Genomic DNA, 18,477 nt, shown 5'->3' with positions numbered 1-18,477 from the left:
TGTTTGTATGTTTCAGTCCTTCCTTTGGACCCAAATTGCTAGCTGGTATCATTTCCCTTCAGTCTATAGAACTTTCTTTAAGATTTCTTGCAGTGGAAATCTGGTGACAAAGTCTCTCAGTTTTTATTACCTGAAAATATCTTTATTTTGCCTTCACTTTTTTTTTTTTTTTTTTTTTTGCGGTACACGGGCCTCTCACTGTTGTGACCTCTCCCGTTGTGGAGCACAGGCTCCGGATGCACAGGCTCAGCGGCCATGGCTCACGGGCCCAGCTGCTCCGCGGCATGTGGGATCTTCCCGGACCGGGGCATGAACCCGTGTCCCCCTGCATCGTCAGGTGGACTCTCAACCACTGCGCCACCAGGGAAGCCCTGCCTTCACTTTTTGAAGGCTAGTAGCTGGTTGTAGAATTCATGATTGACAGTTTATTCTCTTTCAGCACTTTTAATATGACAGTTCCAGTGTCTTCTGTCCTCCATTAGTTCTTATGAGAAGCCAACTGATAATGGTATCATTGTTCTCCCTCGGTATGTCATTTTTCTCTGGATGCTTTCAGAATTGTCTCTTTATATTTGGCATTCAGAATATTAACCATGATGTGCTTAGGAATGGTTTGCTTAGAGTTTATACTGCTGGCATTTCTCTGAGCTTCTTAGATTTGTAAGTTAATGTTTTTTTTTGTTTTGTTTTTGTAAGTTAATGTTTTTCACAAAATTGGTGATTTTGGGGTGGGGGCATTATTTCTTCATATATCTTTTTCTGCTCTGTTTTCTTTTCTTTTCTTTTCCTCCCTCCCTCCCTCGTCTTTGTTGCTGCATGCGGCTTTCTTTCGTTGCAGTGAACGGGGGCTACTCTTCGTTGTGGTGCACGGGCTTCTCATTGCAGTGGCTTCTCTTGTTGCAGAGCATAGGCCCTAAGTGCGCGGGCTTCAGTAGTTGTGGCTCGTGGGCTCTAGAGCACAGGCTCAGTAGTTGTGGCACACGGGATTAGTTGCTCTGCAGCATGTGGGATATTCCCGGACCAGGGCTTGAACCTGTGACCCCTGCATTGGCAGGCGGATTCTTAACCACTGCACCACCAGGGAAGCACTTCTGCTCTTTTCTCTTTCTCTCTTTTCTAAGACTTCAGTTATATTTATGTTGGGCCTCTTGATTTTTTTTTTTTTTTTACGATTTATTTATTTGTTTTACTTAGATTTGGCTGCCTCAGGTCTTAGTTTTGGCACACGGGATCTTCGTTGAGGCATGCAGGATCTGTCACTGTGGCACATGGGCTCTTCCTTGTGGTGCGCGGGCTTCTCTCTAGTTGTGGCACGTGGGTTTTCTCTTCTCTAGTTGTGGCATGCAGGCTCCAGGGTGCATGGGCTCTGTAGTGTGTGGCACGCAGGCTCTAGTTGAGGTGCGTGAGCTCAGTAGTTGTGGCGTGTGGAGCTGCCCCGCGGCATGTGAGATCTTAGTTCCCTGACCAAGGATCAAACCTGCGTCCCCTGCATTGTAAGGTGGATTCTTTACCACTGGACCACCAGGGAAGTCCCCGGGCCTCTTGATTTTTGTCCTACAGATCTCTAAGACTTTGTTCATTCTTTTTTAATATTATTTTTCTCTCTTTTCTGGGATTGGGTAATTTTTGTCTTCAAATTCCCAGATTCATTCTTACGTTTTATCTCCAAGTTGCTAGTGATCCTACTGAAATGCATATTTTTCAGCTGTTGTACTTTTCACCCCTAGAATTTACATTTTTTTCTAGTTTACATTTCACTGTTGAGATTCACTATCTGTTCACTCAATAAGACCATATTTTAACTTACTTCTTTGAAAATATTATCCTTTAATACTTCTAACGTAATTGTAATAGACGTTTCATAGTTTTTGTTTTCTGAATTCAATATCTTAGTCCATTCAGAGTCAATTAATATTGATTACCTGTTTCTTTGCATGTCTAGTAATTTTAGGTTCAATACTTGGACATTGTAGATAATATTTGAAGCAACTCTGATTCCATTGTGTTCTTCCAAGGGTTATTGAGTTTTTGTTCTTAGGAGGCAGTTAGTTTGCTTGGACTCAGACTGCAAAGTCTGTCTCTCTGTGGTAGGTAGCAGCTGCTCTCTCTGTTCAGTTCATACAGTTTCCAACTGTTGCTTTTTTTCTTTTTCTCCGTCTCTTGCTTTTCTTTAGTTTGACCCCTTACAAGCCTACCCAGCACCTGCATAGTTTGTTGATCCTCAAGAAAGCCCACAAACTTGTAATTCTTATTTCTTCCAGTTTCAGCTTCTCAAGTGTAAACTCTCCTCCAACTTCTGCTTTTAGACATTTTCCAGAGTGTTTAAATAAGTACCCCCCCCCTGCACACAGTTATTAACTGCAAGAGGATTTACTTGACCACTTCACTCCGATGCCATTAACAGAAGTTGATAGCAGATAATTTAAAAACCACTCCTAAGTGACATATAACTACCAAATAACCTTTAGGGTGGCAATAAAATGGTCAAATCAAGTACAATTTACTCATTCCTAAATTGTGTAGTTGCCAGACAACACCATGCTCCAAAAGTCATTGAGACTTTGTTAGATACTATTTTGCATTTTAATCTCAGTTTTGATATATTGTTTCATTTTATTTGAGCCTGTTAGACCAAGGTTCAGATATTATAGAGCAAAGCTGTCTTAAAAGAGGGCAAGGGGGGCTTCCCTGGTGGCGCAGTGGTTGAGAGTCTGCCTGCCGATGCAGGGGACACGGGTTCGTGCCCCAGTCTGGGAAGATCCCACATGCCGCAGAGCGGCTGGGTCCGTGAGCCATGGCCGCTGGGCCTGCGCGTCCAGAGCCTGTGCTCCGCAACGGGAGAGGCCACAACAGTGAGAGGCCCGCATACCGCAAAAAAAAAAAGAGGCCAAGATCAAGTGGAAATGGGGCTTGTAGCTCTCAAAACAGGGCAAAAGAATATTTATCAACCTTAAACTAACTATCGTAAATCTTCCCTGTGGGTGTTTTCAATTGTAAACACTTTGTCCTTGCAGTCATTTACATCTGCATAATTCTAACACCTTTGTTTTACTTAATATGCAAGTAAAATTTTTTTTTTTTTTTTTTTTTTTGCAGTACGCGGGCCTCCCGCTGCTGTGGCCTCTCCCGTTGCGGAGCACAGGCTCTGGACGCGCAGGCTCAGCGGCCATGGCTCACGGGCCCAGCCGCTCCGCGGCATGTGGGATCCTCCCAGACCGGGGCACGAACCCGTGTCCCCTGCATCGGCTGGCGGACTCTCAACCACTGTGCCACCAGGGAAGCCCAAGTAAAAATCTTTAAAAATATTAAACCTAACCACTTTCTCCGAGTGATTTGCATTCTCCTTTGGCCATGCACTGAGAGCTGAGGATTTGTTCTTAGCATGGAGTTGGAAACAAAGAGGGTCTGGATAGGGAAATTGGAAAGCTGATTGTTATTTTTTTAAAAAGATTTCCCAACCCGGCTGTTTTTTGGATGTTTCCCTATATAACATCAAACACACATACATTCAAATGAGAGTATACAAGCACGTTCTAAAGCCTTTCTTTCTTTCTTTTTTTTTTTTTTAAGGGAAATGCCCTTTTGTATTATAGCTAACTTGAATCATAGAGGAGTGCCAACAACCTCAAAATCAATTCATTAGATACATGTGTACGCTGCTCCTCCAACATCAGTAAATATATAAAGTACAATTCATTGAGAAATACCTAATGAGAAAGAGGTCTACTATGAAGTCATTAGCATTTTAAAATGTATCCGTATTTTATCACTAACATACATTTGAAAAACAGTATTGCAAATGTGAAGAAGGTACAACAGTCTGTAACAATGTTTGCTGATTAGGGATTCCAAGCTGGTAAAATTTCAGGAGATCTTTAATCCCTTCTTCATTACATATTTTTTGACATCTGTGTTTTTTAAGGTGATTAGCACGTTCTATATGGTGTTCTGGTTGGACCTCTATTTGCATATATGTTACTAGATGGAAATTATTGGAAGGTAGAGAAATCTTTTAGTTGTTTTTATATTCTCAGCAGCCTAGGATAGTGCCTAGAACATAATAGGCACTTTTACTCAGAAAAGTTGTTATTCCATATTTTAAATAGTACCTCTTCCATTGAAAAATATTTGCTCTTCAACAACATTAGGAAACCCTGTGTGGGTGTTTGGTTGAATTACATAGAGGGATTAGGGCTAGTTTGCATTTTTTTAAAGAAAATTTTTACCGTGGTGGGTATAGTGATGATGTCTTTCAGTTTCTCAGTTTCTGTTATGAATAATAATCATAGTCAGACTTGGAAGGGGTGAAAGAGAACAACAGTCTCTTTTATTTTTATGGTGTATAGCATAAAACCCATAAGACCTTGGATTCTTTGTCATGCCATGTTAAAATTTTATAAAAACGAGAAATTTTATGAGTTTACAGTGCCGAGTAATATTTTCATTCAAGAATTAATTTCTTGGTCACCTAATCGATGATGAAGGAGTCAAGAATATACAGTGGAGAAAAGACAGCCTCTTCAATAAGTGGTGCTGGGGGAACTGGACAGCTACATGCAAAAGAATGAAATTAGAACACCCCCTAACACCATACACAAAAATAAATTCAAAATGGATTAAAAATCTAAATGTAAGGCTGGACACTGTAAAACTCTTAGGTGAAAACATAGGCAGAACACTCTTTGACATAAATCGCAGCAAGATCTTTTTTGACCCACCTCCTAGAGTAATGGGAATAAAAACAAAAGTAAACAAATGGGATCTAATTAAACTTAAAAGTGTTTGCATAGGAAAGGAAACCCTCAGAATGGGAGAAAATATTTGCAAATGAAGCAACCAACAAGGAATTAATCTCCAAAATATACAAACAGCTCATGCAGCTCAATATCAAGAAAACAACCCAATCAAAAAATGGGTGGAAGATCTAAATAGACATTTCTCCAAAGAAGACATATAAATGGCCAAAAAGCACATGAAACGATGCTCAACATCACTGATTATTAGAGAAATGCAAATCAAAACTACAGTGAGGTATCACCTCACACTGGTCAGAATGGGCATCATCAAAAAAATCTACAAATGGGGACTTCCCTGGTGGCGCAGTGGATAAGACTCCGCACTCCCAATGCAGGGGGCCCTCGTTCGATTGCTGGTCAGGGAACTAGATTCTCCACACACGCTACAGCTAAGGAGCCCGCCTGCCGCAACTACGACCCAGCACAACCAAATGAATAAAATATTTTTTAAAGACCCTACAAACAATAAACGCTGGAGAGGGTGTGGAGAAAAGGGAGCCCTCCTACACTGTTGGTGGGGATATAAATTGGTAGCCACTATGGAGAACAGTATAGAGGTTCCTTAAAAAACTAAAAATAGGGCCTCCCTGGTGGCGCAGTGGTTGGGAGTCCGCCTGCCGATGCAGGGGATACGGGTTCGTGCCCCGGTCTGGGAGGATCCCATATGCCGCGGAGCGGCTGGGCCCGTGAGCCATGGCCGCTGGGCCTGCGCGTCCGGAGCCTGTGCTCCGCAACGGGAGAGGCCACAGCAGTGAGAGGCCCGCATACCGCAAAAAAAAAAAAAAAAAAAAAAAAAAAAAACCTAAAAATAGAGCTACCGTATGACCCAGCAATTTCACTCCTGGGCATATATTTGGAGAAAATCATAATTTGAAAAGATACATGTACCCCCAATGTTCACTGCAGCACTATTTACCATAGCCAGGACATGGAAACAACCTAAGTGTCCATCAACAGAGGAATGGATAAAGAAGATGTGGTACATATATACAGTGGAATATTAGTCATAAAAAAGAACAACATAATGCCATTTGCAGCAACATGGATGGACCTAGAGATTGTCATACTGAGTGAACTAAGTCAGACACAGAAAGACAAATATCATATGGTATTGCTTATATGTGGAATCTTAAAAAAAAAAAGGGTACAAATGAACTTACTTACAAAGCAGAAGTCGAGTCACAGGTGTGGAAAACAAACTTATGTTTACCAGGGGATAAGAGGGGAAGGGATAAATTGGAAGACTGAGATTGACATATACACACTACTATATATAAAATAGATAACTGATAAGAACCTGCTGTATAGCACAAGGAACTCTACTCAGTACTCTCTGTAATGGCCTATATGGGAAAAGAATATTAGAAAAAAAGAGTGGATATATGTATAACTGATTCATTTTGCAGTACACCTGAAACTAACACAACATTGTAAATAAACTATACTCCAATAAAAATTTTTTTAAAAATGAATTTCTTGAATTCCCTGGCGGTCCAGTGGTTAGGACTACCTGCTTCCGCTGCAGGGGGCATGGGTTCAATCCCTGATTCGGGAAGTTAAGATCCCACATGCGGTGCAGTGTGGCCAAAAATTTTTTTAAAAAAGTCTTGCTTAATCTTCACAAGAATTAATTTCTTCTTGAATTTGATCAGAAGATAGACTTAACCTCATCTGTTCCTAATTGTTACTGTAACGTAAGATGTTGGGGAGGGGCTTCCCTGGTGGCACAGTGGTTGAGAATCTGCCTGCCAATGCAGGGGACACGGGTTCGAGCCCTGGTCTGGGAAGATCCCACATGTCATGGAGCAACTAGGCCCGTGAGCCACAACTACTGAGCCTGCACGTCTGGAGCCTGTGCCCTGCAACAAGAGAGGCTGCGACAGTGAAAGGCCCACACACCGCAATGAAGAGTAGCCGTTGCTCGCCGCAACTAGAGAAAGCCCTTGCACAGAAACGCAGACCCAACACAGCCAAAAATAAATAAATAAATAAATTTATTTAAAAAAAAAATGTTGGGGGACTTCCCTGGCGGCCCAGTGGTTAAGACTCCCCACTTCCACTGCACGGGTCACGGGTTCCATCACTGGTCGGGCAACTAAGATCCTGCATGCCACGTGGTGTGGCCAAAAATTAAAAAAAAAAAAAAAAGATGTTGGAACTTTAGCAGAGGCATTAAGGTACAAGAGTGTGAAATTTGGAAGTGGGGTATTTCATGTTCAAGAACCAGTTACAGGCTCTAAAACACATAAGAAGGATACTTATGGGTCATGGAAGAACATTTTGTGAGGATTCTTTTAAAAATTATGCTGTTGCTCCCCCCCACACACACACACCATGGGAGAACTGAGGGTACAAACTCACTTGTTATCTAGTGAGAGGAGCTTTAGAGGGACCACTTAGAGATGTAAAGAATTCTCTTCAGTTAGGGGGTACAGAGGACTGAGGTCTGGATCCCCTGAGAAATCCATCAAGGAGAGAACTGTAGCTGGCTGACTGCTCCCACAGCAAGAGGTAGGCTGTGTTGGAATTTGCCTACACTCCAGTGTTTGTCAGGGCAAAGGAAATATGAATACTTCCTGCAGAGCAGAGGCAGGCCTAGTGGAGGAGAGAGGCAGCCTGGAGCTGTTTTAATTCCTGCCCAAATAAACCGCCTAGAAGGGCAATGAGGCTCCAACAGTGAGTCTTTTAAGTGACAGCCAAAAAGCCAGGAGGAGAATGAACTATCCACTGAACTATCCACGTCGGTAGAGCTATAGCCAGAAGAAACTCTGAGGTGAGACTCTGAAGAACCCACAGAAGTGCATCTGAGGAAAAGAGTCCACTTCAGACATCACCAGACAGGCCTTTTGGCAGGACCTCTTAAGTTGGAATCTCGTTGCCTTCCATCTCCCAGCACTCCTCTCTCTCATATCCACTTTGGAGACATCAGCAGCTAGGGAAGGGGAGAAGGGCCATGGAAAAGAGACATAGCTGAGCTTACTCTTTTCCCAGCTGGGGGTGGGAAAAGAGATTTGATTACCTAGTGAAAATTGGTTTGTAACCTAAAGTGACTGTAGGACTTTGTTACTTAGCACTGGCTAGAAGAAACATGTGGGCCTGCTGAGTGGTCATCCAGTGCCAGGGGAACATTTTCTCCCTGCATACATTTTAAGAGGATAGCCGAGACAAATATAAAGTTATATTTGATTATATCCTGCAGTTAGTGCATGTTCAGTGGACATAAAAATTCTGTAAAAATTTTCACGTTTGGCATTGCAGTAGTCCGACATCTATGGTAATGCATTAAGCCTTGTTTTTATTCTTGAAAAGTGCCTTGACTTATGTGAGCATTACATGCAATGTAAGTGTATGTTCTTACATTTCTTTTTTTTTGGCCGGACCACGTGGAATGCGGGATCCTAGTTTCCTGACCTGGGATCGAACCCGTGCCCCCTGCAGTGGAAATGCGGTGTCCTAACCACTGGACCTCCAGGGAATTCCGCTCTTGGATTTCTTAATGTGGGCTCCTATTTAGTGTTGGTGTTTCACTTAATTGTAAAAGCACCTTTATCCAAAAATAAAGGTTAGGATGCTATTCTTCTGGGCTGCCTAGGTTGTTTAGATTGTTTCATAAACAGGATAGATGACTAAACTTTTTTTGAATAAGATTAAATTATTATAAATCAGTGACATTTTTATATAACACAGACTAAAAAATTTGCACTTCTCCTTGAGCAAGCCCATACTAAACAGCTCTGCACATCTGGGGTTGAGGTTGGGCTAGTTCATCTGGCCAATCGCCTCTCTGCTGTCCACTTCTGAATTCCCCCACCAACACCTAAGCCAAGACTGCATTGTTTGTACAGTCTCTTCATTTTGTATGTGTGTGTATGTGTTTTATTGAAGTGTAGTTGATTTACAGTGTTGTACCAATCTCTGCTGTACAGCACAGTGACTCAGTTATACACATATAGACTTCCTTTTTTAAAAAATTTATTTTATTTATTTTTGGCTGCGTTGGGTCTTCGTTGCTGTGTGTGGCCTTTCTCTAGTTGCGGCCAGCGGGGGCTACTCTTCGTGGTGGTGCACGGGCTTCTCACTGTGGTGGCTTCTCTTGTTGCGGAGCACGGGCTCTAGAGCACAGGCTCAGTAGTTGTGGCACACGGACTTAGTTGTTCCACGGTATGTGGGATCTTCCCAGACCAGGGCTTGAACCCGCGTCCCCTGCATTGGCAGGCGGATTCTTTTTTTTTTTTTTTTTTCCTTTTTTTTGCGGTATGCGGGCCTCTCACTGTTGTGGCCTCTCCCGTTGCGGAGCACAGGCTCCGGATGCGCAGGCCCAGCGGCCATGGCTCACGGGCCCAGCCGCTCCGCGGCATATGGGATCCTCCCAGACCGGGGCACGAACCCGTATCCCCTGCATCGGCAGGCGGACTCTTAACCACTGCGCCACCAGGGAGGCCCGGCAGGCGGATTCTTAACCACTACGCCACCAGGGAAGCCCTAGACTTTCTTTTTTTTATATATTCTATTCCATTATGGTTTATCACAGGATATTGAATATAGTTCCCTGTGCTATACATTAGGACCTTGTTGTTTATCCATTCTAAATGTAATAGTTTGCGTCTACCAACCCCAAACTCCCAGTCAATCTCTCTCCGTCTTCCCTCCTCCTTGGCAACCACAAGTCTGTTTTCTATGTCTATGAGTCTGTTTCTGTTTTGTAGATAGGTTCATTTGTGCCATATTTTAGATTCCACGTATAAGTGATATCATGTGGTATTTGTCTTTCTCTTTCTGACTTACTTCACTTAGTATGATAATCTCTATTTGCATCCCATTGTGTTTTGTATTAAGATCATAGTCTCCTTTCTGATAAGGGAAGAAAGGAAAGAGAATTATGGCTGATTAAAATATACATAATTTAAAAAATAATTTAAAAGGTAAGAAGGCAAAGAATTAAATTGTTAGTCTGGTGAAGATCCATTTGGACCACAATATTAAGAAATGGTCATTAGCACAGGATCTGGACTTAATTCCTTTGCTGAGGAAATAGAGTAATAATATACTAGTAGACTGTCAGAGCTGGATGGAGCGTTGGAGATCATCTGTTTCATTTTATAAGACAATTTGTTGTTGTTAAAACTCTGAATTATTCATTGTTCCTCTGCTAGATGCAGAGGTTTAGATACATTTTCTCTAATCCTTAATAATTCTGGAAAAGTCTGTGTTCAATTCCCTTTCAAGATGAGAAGACAGACTCAGAGGAAGTGACCTGCTGAAGGATATATTGTAGTTACAGAGCTGGGGGATTTGGACCCAGGTCTGTTTGTTTTATAGCTCATGTTCACTTAGGCCCCACTAGTTTATATACTTTTCAAGAATTTACAGACTTGATATCCTATAAGATCACTCATTTCTTAGGCACAAATTTATGATCATTTGTGCTCAGTATGTTTCTCTTTTTGGCTTTCCTTTTGTTTTGGTCTTTACAGATCAGAACAGGAAATTATGACCTGATTCTTAAATCTTTTCTATTGTGAAAGATAGCATACTTTCAGAAAAGAAGATAAAACGTATGTATGGTTTTATAAATAAAGTGAATACACAGTAACTGTTATCCAGGTCAACAAACAGCCTACCTGTGTACGACTTGATTCCTTTAACAAAAGCACAAAGCCCAGACTCTAGGCAAATGTTCAATTCTTATCCACTGGCTCCAGATGATTATAATTCCTTTTTCTCCCCTGAGTTTCACCACTGTATTGAGTTTGGTGGTCATCATTTCTTTGCAGTTTGATCACCTAGGCATGCATTCCTAAACGTATCTCAATTTTTTGAAATAAATTTCTTTCCGTAGATCAGAAGTTACTTAAAATTAACCATAGACATCAGGATAGAGATTAATAGCGTTTAGGTCACAGGAGAATGTTTGATTTATTTAAGAATACAAACTTTTCAAGAGTTCCATTAAACACAAATAATTGCTTTGCTAATTATAATTAGTATTGGTCAATCCTTTCATCTGTGATTCAAATTTGTTACTTATTCCAACTTCCCCCCATTCGTCAATCTGGGTAATGTCTTTTCTGCATTAATACTTTTCTGAATATGTATTATATTTTATTAGGTAAGGACGAATAGAATTTACCATGTCATAATGTCCCTTTTTTTCCTCTTTTACAGCATGGGTAAGTTCTCTCTCCATGGGGATGATTTTCTTCTGCTGCCCAATCGTCAGCGTCTTCACAGACGTGTTTGGTTGCCGGAGAACAGCTGTCGTGGGTGCTGCTGTTGGATTTGTTGGACTCATGTCAAGTTCTTTTGTAAGGTAAGGACTTGGCTTCTTCATGTCACTTTTCAAAAACTGTTAGCTACCTTAAAGATTTCCTTTCAGAAACTTTGCTGTTTACAAGGAAAAATCCTCCTTTTCAGTGCTTAAACTGTAAGCAGTGTCACTTAATGCATTGTTGTCTACAGCAGCAAATCAGAGCTTGTGAATTTGAATGCTTTTGCTTGCAGTGCCTCAGAGTTAGATGTCAGTCAGGATACATATGTTCTCTGGAGCCAAGAAAAAATGTTTCTCCTTTTGTTTTTTCCATTCACAGAAGAATCTTAACTCAAAACAGTAAGTTGTCTAAAACAATGGGCTTAGTTTAAGGTCAGCTCAGTCTGAGCCCCAAAGGGTACCAGAAGTGGTATTTTGAAGTGGTTGTTCATAGGCTTGATATGAAATATTTTTTTAAATGAAATCCAGACTTTGCTATTTATTTCAACCCAGGTAGAGAATTCCTGCCTGCATTCTTATTTTATTTTATTTATTTATTTATTTTTTAAATTTTATTTATTTTTTTATACAGCAGGTTCTTATTAGTTATCCATTTTATACTTATTAGTGTATACATGTCAATCCCAATCTCCCAATTCATCACACCACCAAACTGCCCCCCTCCACTCTCCCCTCTGGTGTCCACACGTTGGTTCTCTACATCTGTGTCTCTGCCCTGCACACCGGTTCATCTGTACCATTTTTCTAGGTTCCACATATATGCGTTAATATACGATATTTGTTTTTCTCTTTCTCACTTACTTCACTCTGTATGACAGTCTCTAGATCCATCCACGTCTCTACAAATGACCCAATTTTGTTCCTTTTTATGGTTGAGTAATACTCCATTGTATAAATGTACCACATCTTCTTTATCCATTCGTCTGTCGATGGGCATTTAGGTTGCTTCCATGACCTGGCTATTGTAAATAGTGCTGCAATGAACATTGAGGTGCATGTGTCTTTTTGAATTATGGTTTTCTCTGGGTATATGCCCAGTAGTGGATTGCTGGGTCATATGGTAATTCTATCTTTAGTTTTTTAAGGAACCTCCATACTGTTCTCCATAGCGGCTGTATCAATTTACATTCCCACCAACAGTGTAAGAGGGTTCCCTTTTCTCCACACCCTCTCCAGCATTTGTTGTTGGTAGATTTTCTGATGATGCCCATTCTAACTGGTGTGAGGTGATACCTCATTGTGGTTTTGAGTTGCATTTCTCTAATAATTAGTGATGTTGAGTAGCTTTTCATGTGCTTCTTGGCCATCTGTATGTCTTCTTTGGAGAAATGTCTGTTTAGGTCTTCTGCCCATTTTTTGATTGGGTTGTTTGTTTTTTAAATATTGAGCTGCATGAGCTGTTTATATATTTTAGAGATTAATCCTTTGTCCGTTGATTCATTTGCAAATATTTTCTCTCATTCTGAGGGTGTCTTTTCGTCTTGTTTGTAGTTTCCTTTGCTTTGCAAAAGCTTTTAAGTTTCATTAGGTCCCATTTGTTTATTTTTGTTTTTATTTCCATTACTCTAGGAGGTAGATCAAAAAAGATCTTGCTGTGATTTATGTCAAAGAGTGTTCTTCCTATGTTTTCCTCTAAGAGTTTTATAGTGTCCAATCTTACATTTAGGTCTTTAATCCTTTTGACTTTATTTTTGTGTATGGTGTCAGGGAGTGTTCTAATTTCATTCTTTTACATATAGTTGTCCAGTTTTCCCAGCACCATTTATTGAAGAAGCTGTCTTTTCTCCATTGTATATCCATGCCTCCTTTGTCGTAGATTAGTTGACCATAGGTGCGTGGGTTTATCCCTGGGCTTTCTATCCTGTTCCATTGACCTATAGTTCTGTTTTTGTGCCAGTACCATATTGTCTTGATTACTGTAGCTTTGTGGTATAGTCTGAAGTCAGGGAGTCTGATTCCTCCAGCTCCATTTTTTTCCCTCAGGACTGCTTTGGCTATTCGGGGTCTTTTGTGTCTCCATACAAATTTTAAGATTTTTTATTCTAGTTCTGTAAAAAAAATGCCATTGGTAATTTGATAGGGATTGCATTGAATCTGTAGATTGCTTTGGGTAGTAGAGTCATTTTCACAATATTGATTCCTCCAATCTAAGAACATGGTATATCTCTCCATCTGTTTGTATCATCTTTAATTTCTTTCATCAGTGTCTTATAGTTTTCTGAGTACAGGTCTTTTACCTCTTAGGTAGGTTTATTCCTAGGTATTTTATTCTTTTTGTTGCTGTCGTAAATGGAAGTGTTTCCTTAATTTGTTTTTCAGATTTTTCATCATTAGTGTATAGGAATGCAAGAGATTTCTGTGCATTAATTTTGTATCTTGCTACTCTACCAAATTCATTGATTAGCTCTAGTAGTTTTCTGGTGGCATCTTTAGGATTCTCTATGTATAGTATCATGTCATCTGTAAACAGTGACTGTTTTACTTCTTCTTTTCCAATTTGTATTCCTTTTATTTCTTTTTCTTCTCTGATTGCCATGGCTAGGACTTCCAAAACTATGTTGAATAAGAGTGGCGAGACTGGACATCCTTGTCTTGTTCCTAATCTCAGAGAAAATGCTTTCAGTTTTTCACCATTGAGAATGATGTTTGCTGTGGGTTTGTCATATATGGCCTTTATTATGTTGAGGTGGTTTCCCTCTGTGCCCACTTTCTGGAGAGTTTTTATCATAAATGGGTGTTGAATTTTGTCAAAAGCTTTTTCTTCATCTATTGAGATGATCATATGGTTTTTATTCTTCAGTTTGGTAATATGGTGTATCACATTGATTTGCATATATTGAAGAATCCTTTTATCCCTGGGATAAATCCCACTTGATCCTGGTGTATGATCCTTTTTTTTTTTTTTTTTTTTTTTTGCTGTATGTGGGCCTCTCACTGTTGTGGCCTCTCCCGTTGCAGAGCACAGGCTCCGGACGCGCAGGCCCAGCGTCCATGGCTCACGGGCCCAGCCACTCTGCGGCATGTGGGATCCTCCCAGATCGGGGCACGAACCCGTGTCCCCTGCATCGGCAGGCGGACTCTCAACCACTGCGCCACCAGGGAAGCCCTGATCCTTTTAATGTGTTGTTGGATTCTGTTTGCTACGATTTTGTTGAGGATTGTTGTGTCTGTATTCATCATTGATCTAGTTCAAGTTCTGCCTTTTTAGGAAAGCCTTCTCTAGCACCCCCAGGTTGCATCAGTGTCTCTTCTTTGAATCCTTTTTCCACACATACTTGATATCTTACTGATTTACACTGTACTTATTCAGTTGTCATACTTCAATAGTTTGAACCACCTGTTACTAAGGTGAAAATTTAGAAGTGAGAAAGGTTCCAGCAGCAGTGAAAATGCCATCACAAAGCTTATGTACTTTACTCTGTGGGAGAGATACAAAGTTAATCTTACCCAGCACCGTCTGTTTAAATGTTGTGCAAAAGAATGTCTGTGATTTATGTCAGTGGCTCTCTGGTTTTCCAACTGACAGCTTTATAATAATGTGGTATAATTGTATAGATATTGGTGTTCATGATGATACTTTGCTGTCAATACTATTTTTAATATACACTTTGAAGAAGACAGAGAAATGTATTTAGATTTAGATTTTTCCTTTAAAATTGTTAAATAAAAATAAATTAGCACCTTAATAAGTAAGTTGCAGTTACCTGGAAAACTACTTATGGGGAAAAACTGATGCAGAGTGAGTGAAGTATTATTTATATTTTGTTCTGTATTCTTATTATTTGGGATAGATGTCTTGTTTCACTAAGCAGACTAGAAGTAGGGCATAACCACATTTAAAATATTTTTTTCACCAAGTATCTGGAACTAGTAGCTGTTAAATATATGTTTATTGAATAAAGAGTGGAGTTTCAGTAAAGGGTGATCAGAGTGAGGTAGGGTTAATCTGGGAGAGTCTGGGAGTGGCCCTTGAGCCTGATTTGAAGATGGTTCTAACTGTGGATTAATAGAGGGGGAAAGGGCATCTCAGGGAGAGAGGATTGACAACCTGCCTTAATTTGATCAGATTCTAGAATTCCTTGTGATTACCTCAGCGTATTGCTAGGCTAGAATTATTGTCCAAAATTTAATTATTAACCAACTTTATCTATCTTAGTTTCTAATAAATAGCTTGCCTTTACTACTGATAAACAGCCTTTTGAATTGAACTTCTCAAAAGAAAAAAAACATTAGTTTTCTTTCACTCCTTACCTTGATTGTTTCAAAGAACGTGATGCTGTATGTTCCTTTACTGTTTTGTTTTGTTTTTTTACTTCCTTCCATCTGCAGCCTCCTCTTGCTTCAGCCCTCTCTTTGTCTTTGTCTTTTTTTTTTTTTTTTGCCCCACCGTGAGGCTTGTGGGATCTTAGCTCCCTGACCGGAGATCGAACTCAGGCCCTCTCGGCAGTGAGAACGAGGAGTCATAACCACTGGGCCACCAGGGAATTCCCTGTGTTCATTTACTTTCATAAGAAGTGTATAATTAAGTTATTTGGTTAAAATAAAGAATTCTTAATCCTTTATTATTTTTTTGAGACATACACAGCCCTAAAGCTTACAAACTGGGATCACTAGTGAACACACTTCATTTAGTATTCCTGCAATCAGAATATGATTTCTCCTTATCTTGCACAATACCAAGAACAGTGCAATACAGGGCGAAGGTTGGTCTGCAGCCCTCAGGCCAGCAAAATGCAACAGAACTGCTCCCCTGTGCAAACGTTTGTGACATAACCTTGTGGAGAAAATATCAGATGCAGCCTTTTCTTTGAGTAGATTGCTTAGTAAGTGCCTGGGAAAACTCCATTAAAAAAGTGAGCTTTCATAGTTAAATTATACTTTTTAATAACTTTTATCAAGAGTAGTTTTTTTTTTTTTTTTTTAATCATTGTCAGTTTTACTGAGGCCCTTCCTGGCACTGTCCTTTATTTCTGAGTTTCGGAGAACACAACAGTTTTTACCCAGTGTTGCATGGTTTGCCTGAAATCCATAGAAAGAGAAGGAGGAATCAAATCACTGATGACATTAACGGTCATTTTTTCACATACTCAAGGCATTTTTTTATTATCCATTCACATTAAATTAAAATATTTCAGCGTTGTATTCTTGACTTACTAAGTTTTTCACCTCTGTTTTTGGTTAATTTTTATTTGTAGAAAATATTTTGATTAACTGAAACCCAGTTTTACAATAAGATTTTATTCTACCAAGCACATGATAAAAATAATGAAAGCTGCTTTCCATCTTTTTCGTCTTTACACAGCTCCATCGAGCCTCTGTACCTGACCTATGGAATCATATTTGCCTGTGGCTGCTCCTTTGCCTACCAGCCTTCATTGGTCATTTTGGGACACTATTTCAAGAAGCGCCTTGGACTGGTGAATGGCATTGTCACCGCTGGCAGCAGTCTCTTCACAATCTTGCTGCCTTTCCTTTTAAGGGTGCTGACTGACAGCGTGGGCCTCTTCTATACCCTGAGGGTCCTCTGCATCTTCATGTTTGTTCTCTTTCTGGCTGGCTTTACTTACCGACCTCTTGCTTCCAGTGCCAAAGATAAAGACAGTGGAACCAAAGGAGGCAACAGATTCTCCCTCTTTTCCAGGAGAAAGTTCAGTCCTCCAAAAAAAATTTTCAATTTTGCCATCTTCAAGGTGACAGCGTATGCAGTGTGGGCAGTTGGAATACCACTTGCACTTTTTGGATACTTTGTGCCTTATGTTCACTTGGTAAGTATGCTTCTCTGGCTTTGCTGGTAATGGATATTATTATTTCATACACAGAAACTTCTTAGAAGACCAGTAGAGATCAGGTTGAAGTTGACCTTAAATATTATCTTGTTTGTAATTCAGGGACTCTTGAAATTCAAGGTCTCCTAAGACAAGGTCATCACATCCATCAGATCATTAAACAGATAATATGTTTCATGGTGTGCTTTGATATTTTTAGAAATTGCCAAACCTACACAAACAAAAACAAGTTCTTTAAAAAAAAAAAAAAAGACTAAAATGTTGGAACAAATGTCATCAGTACGAAATTTGATAGGTCACTTTTCCTTCAAGTGGCTTACAAATCATAATCAGGGACAAAGATGGTGCAATGATTTTGTCAACATCAATAAATTATTTTTCAACAGAAGGGTACAAAAATTAAGTAAATAGTAAAAGCCAACGGCCTTGACACAAAGAAACATTTTGTCTACTTGTGGAACACTTCTGAGAAAATGGAATTCTACTCAGAGGATTATTTGAGGAATGTTAGCAAGTTCCAAATGATGGGAGAGAGCAAGGGTTTCATAGGAAATTAGGATTTCAAGTGCTCAAGCACTTTATTATCATCATTATTATTATTTTTGTTTGATAGATAAGAAATGGATTTATTTAGAGAGAAACACATTCCGCAGAGTGTGGGCCATCTCAGAAGGTGAGAGCAGCCTCAAGCACTTTATATTGTTTGTTTATATTGCAAAGGCAAATTTTGTCCTCTTTATAATGAAATAAGAGTAAGTAGTGTCTAAAGTATTTGCCCGTGGTAGAATTTCCTCAAAAGTGCTTATTATTGGGCTTCCCTGGTGGCGCAGTGGTTGAGAGTCCACCTGCCGATACAGGGGACACGGGTTCGTGCCCTGGTCCGGGAAGATCCCACATGCCGCGGAGTGGCTGGGCCCGTGAGCCATGGCCGCTGAGCCTGCGTGTCCGGAGCCTGTGCTCCGCAACGGGAGAGGCCACAGCAGTGAGAGGCCTGCGTACCGCAAAAAAAAAAAAAAAAAAAAAAGTGCTTATTATTATGTTTCTTCCTTTTTTCTTACTGTTATGACTGAAAATGTATATACAGTTCAACATAGTTGATAAATGACCAACAAAAATGTTAGTGGGATAAGTTTTTCTTTTGTGTATACTGTGTGTGTGACTTGAAGCCTTTCTAGCTTTCAGTCTACTTTTGGACATCTGTGCAATTTTTCTTTAGTTAAAGTTCTGGTGTAAGTTGGCAGTATAGTTCAGAGAATTACTGGGGTCAAGGGGTCAGCTAGTAAACTACATCATCAGTGTTTTGTGGGTCCCTGTGCTTAGTTCAGAAAGGAATTAGGTCAAGGAAACCCAAAGAGGGGTGGTAGGCATGTCCTGTGTCTAAGATAATTTTGAATTCTCAATTCTCCTTATTTTCTTTTTGCCAGAGGTATTGAGGAAGCAGCTGGGATGACCAGTGGGGAGACAAGGAGAGGACTAGTTTTTAGTACTCCGAGCCACATGGTATTTTGCAGAGACTGAGGTACTAGGTAAAATGACCTAGTATGTGATGCTTGTCACATATAAAGTCTCTGGCTACATCTTGATCTGATAATCCATTTTCACACTTTTAAGAAGGCATAGCTGAACC

At 40.1% G+C, this 18,477-nt stretch overlaps 1 protein-coding gene across 1 annotated transcript in view; it reads left to right on the top strand.

The window, feature by feature from the left end:
• The window catches only part of SLC16A10 (solute carrier family 16 member 10), a 147,590-nt gene that overhangs the window by 93,206 nt on the left and 35,907 nt on the right, over window positions 1-18,477 (top strand). The window contains exons 2-3 of the mRNA XM_060115017.1: window positions 10,962-11,106; window positions 16,367-16,829. Coding sequence (XP_059971000.1) covers window positions 10,962-11,106; window positions 16,367-16,829 — 608 coding nt within the window. The remainder of the gene's footprint in view (window positions 1-10,961; window positions 11,107-16,366; window positions 16,830-18,477) is intronic.

This window comes from Mesoplodon densirostris, chromosome 12 (genome assembly GCF_025265405.1).
Source record: "Mesoplodon densirostris isolate mMesDen1 chromosome 12, mMesDen1 primary haplotype, whole genome shotgun sequence".
In the NCBI taxonomy this organism is placed as follows: domain Eukaryota; kingdom Metazoa; phylum Chordata; class Mammalia; order Artiodactyla; family Ziphiidae; genus Mesoplodon; species Mesoplodon densirostris.
Note: the sequence above shows the minus strand (reverse complement) of the source record. Positions and strands in the feature narration are given on the sequence as shown.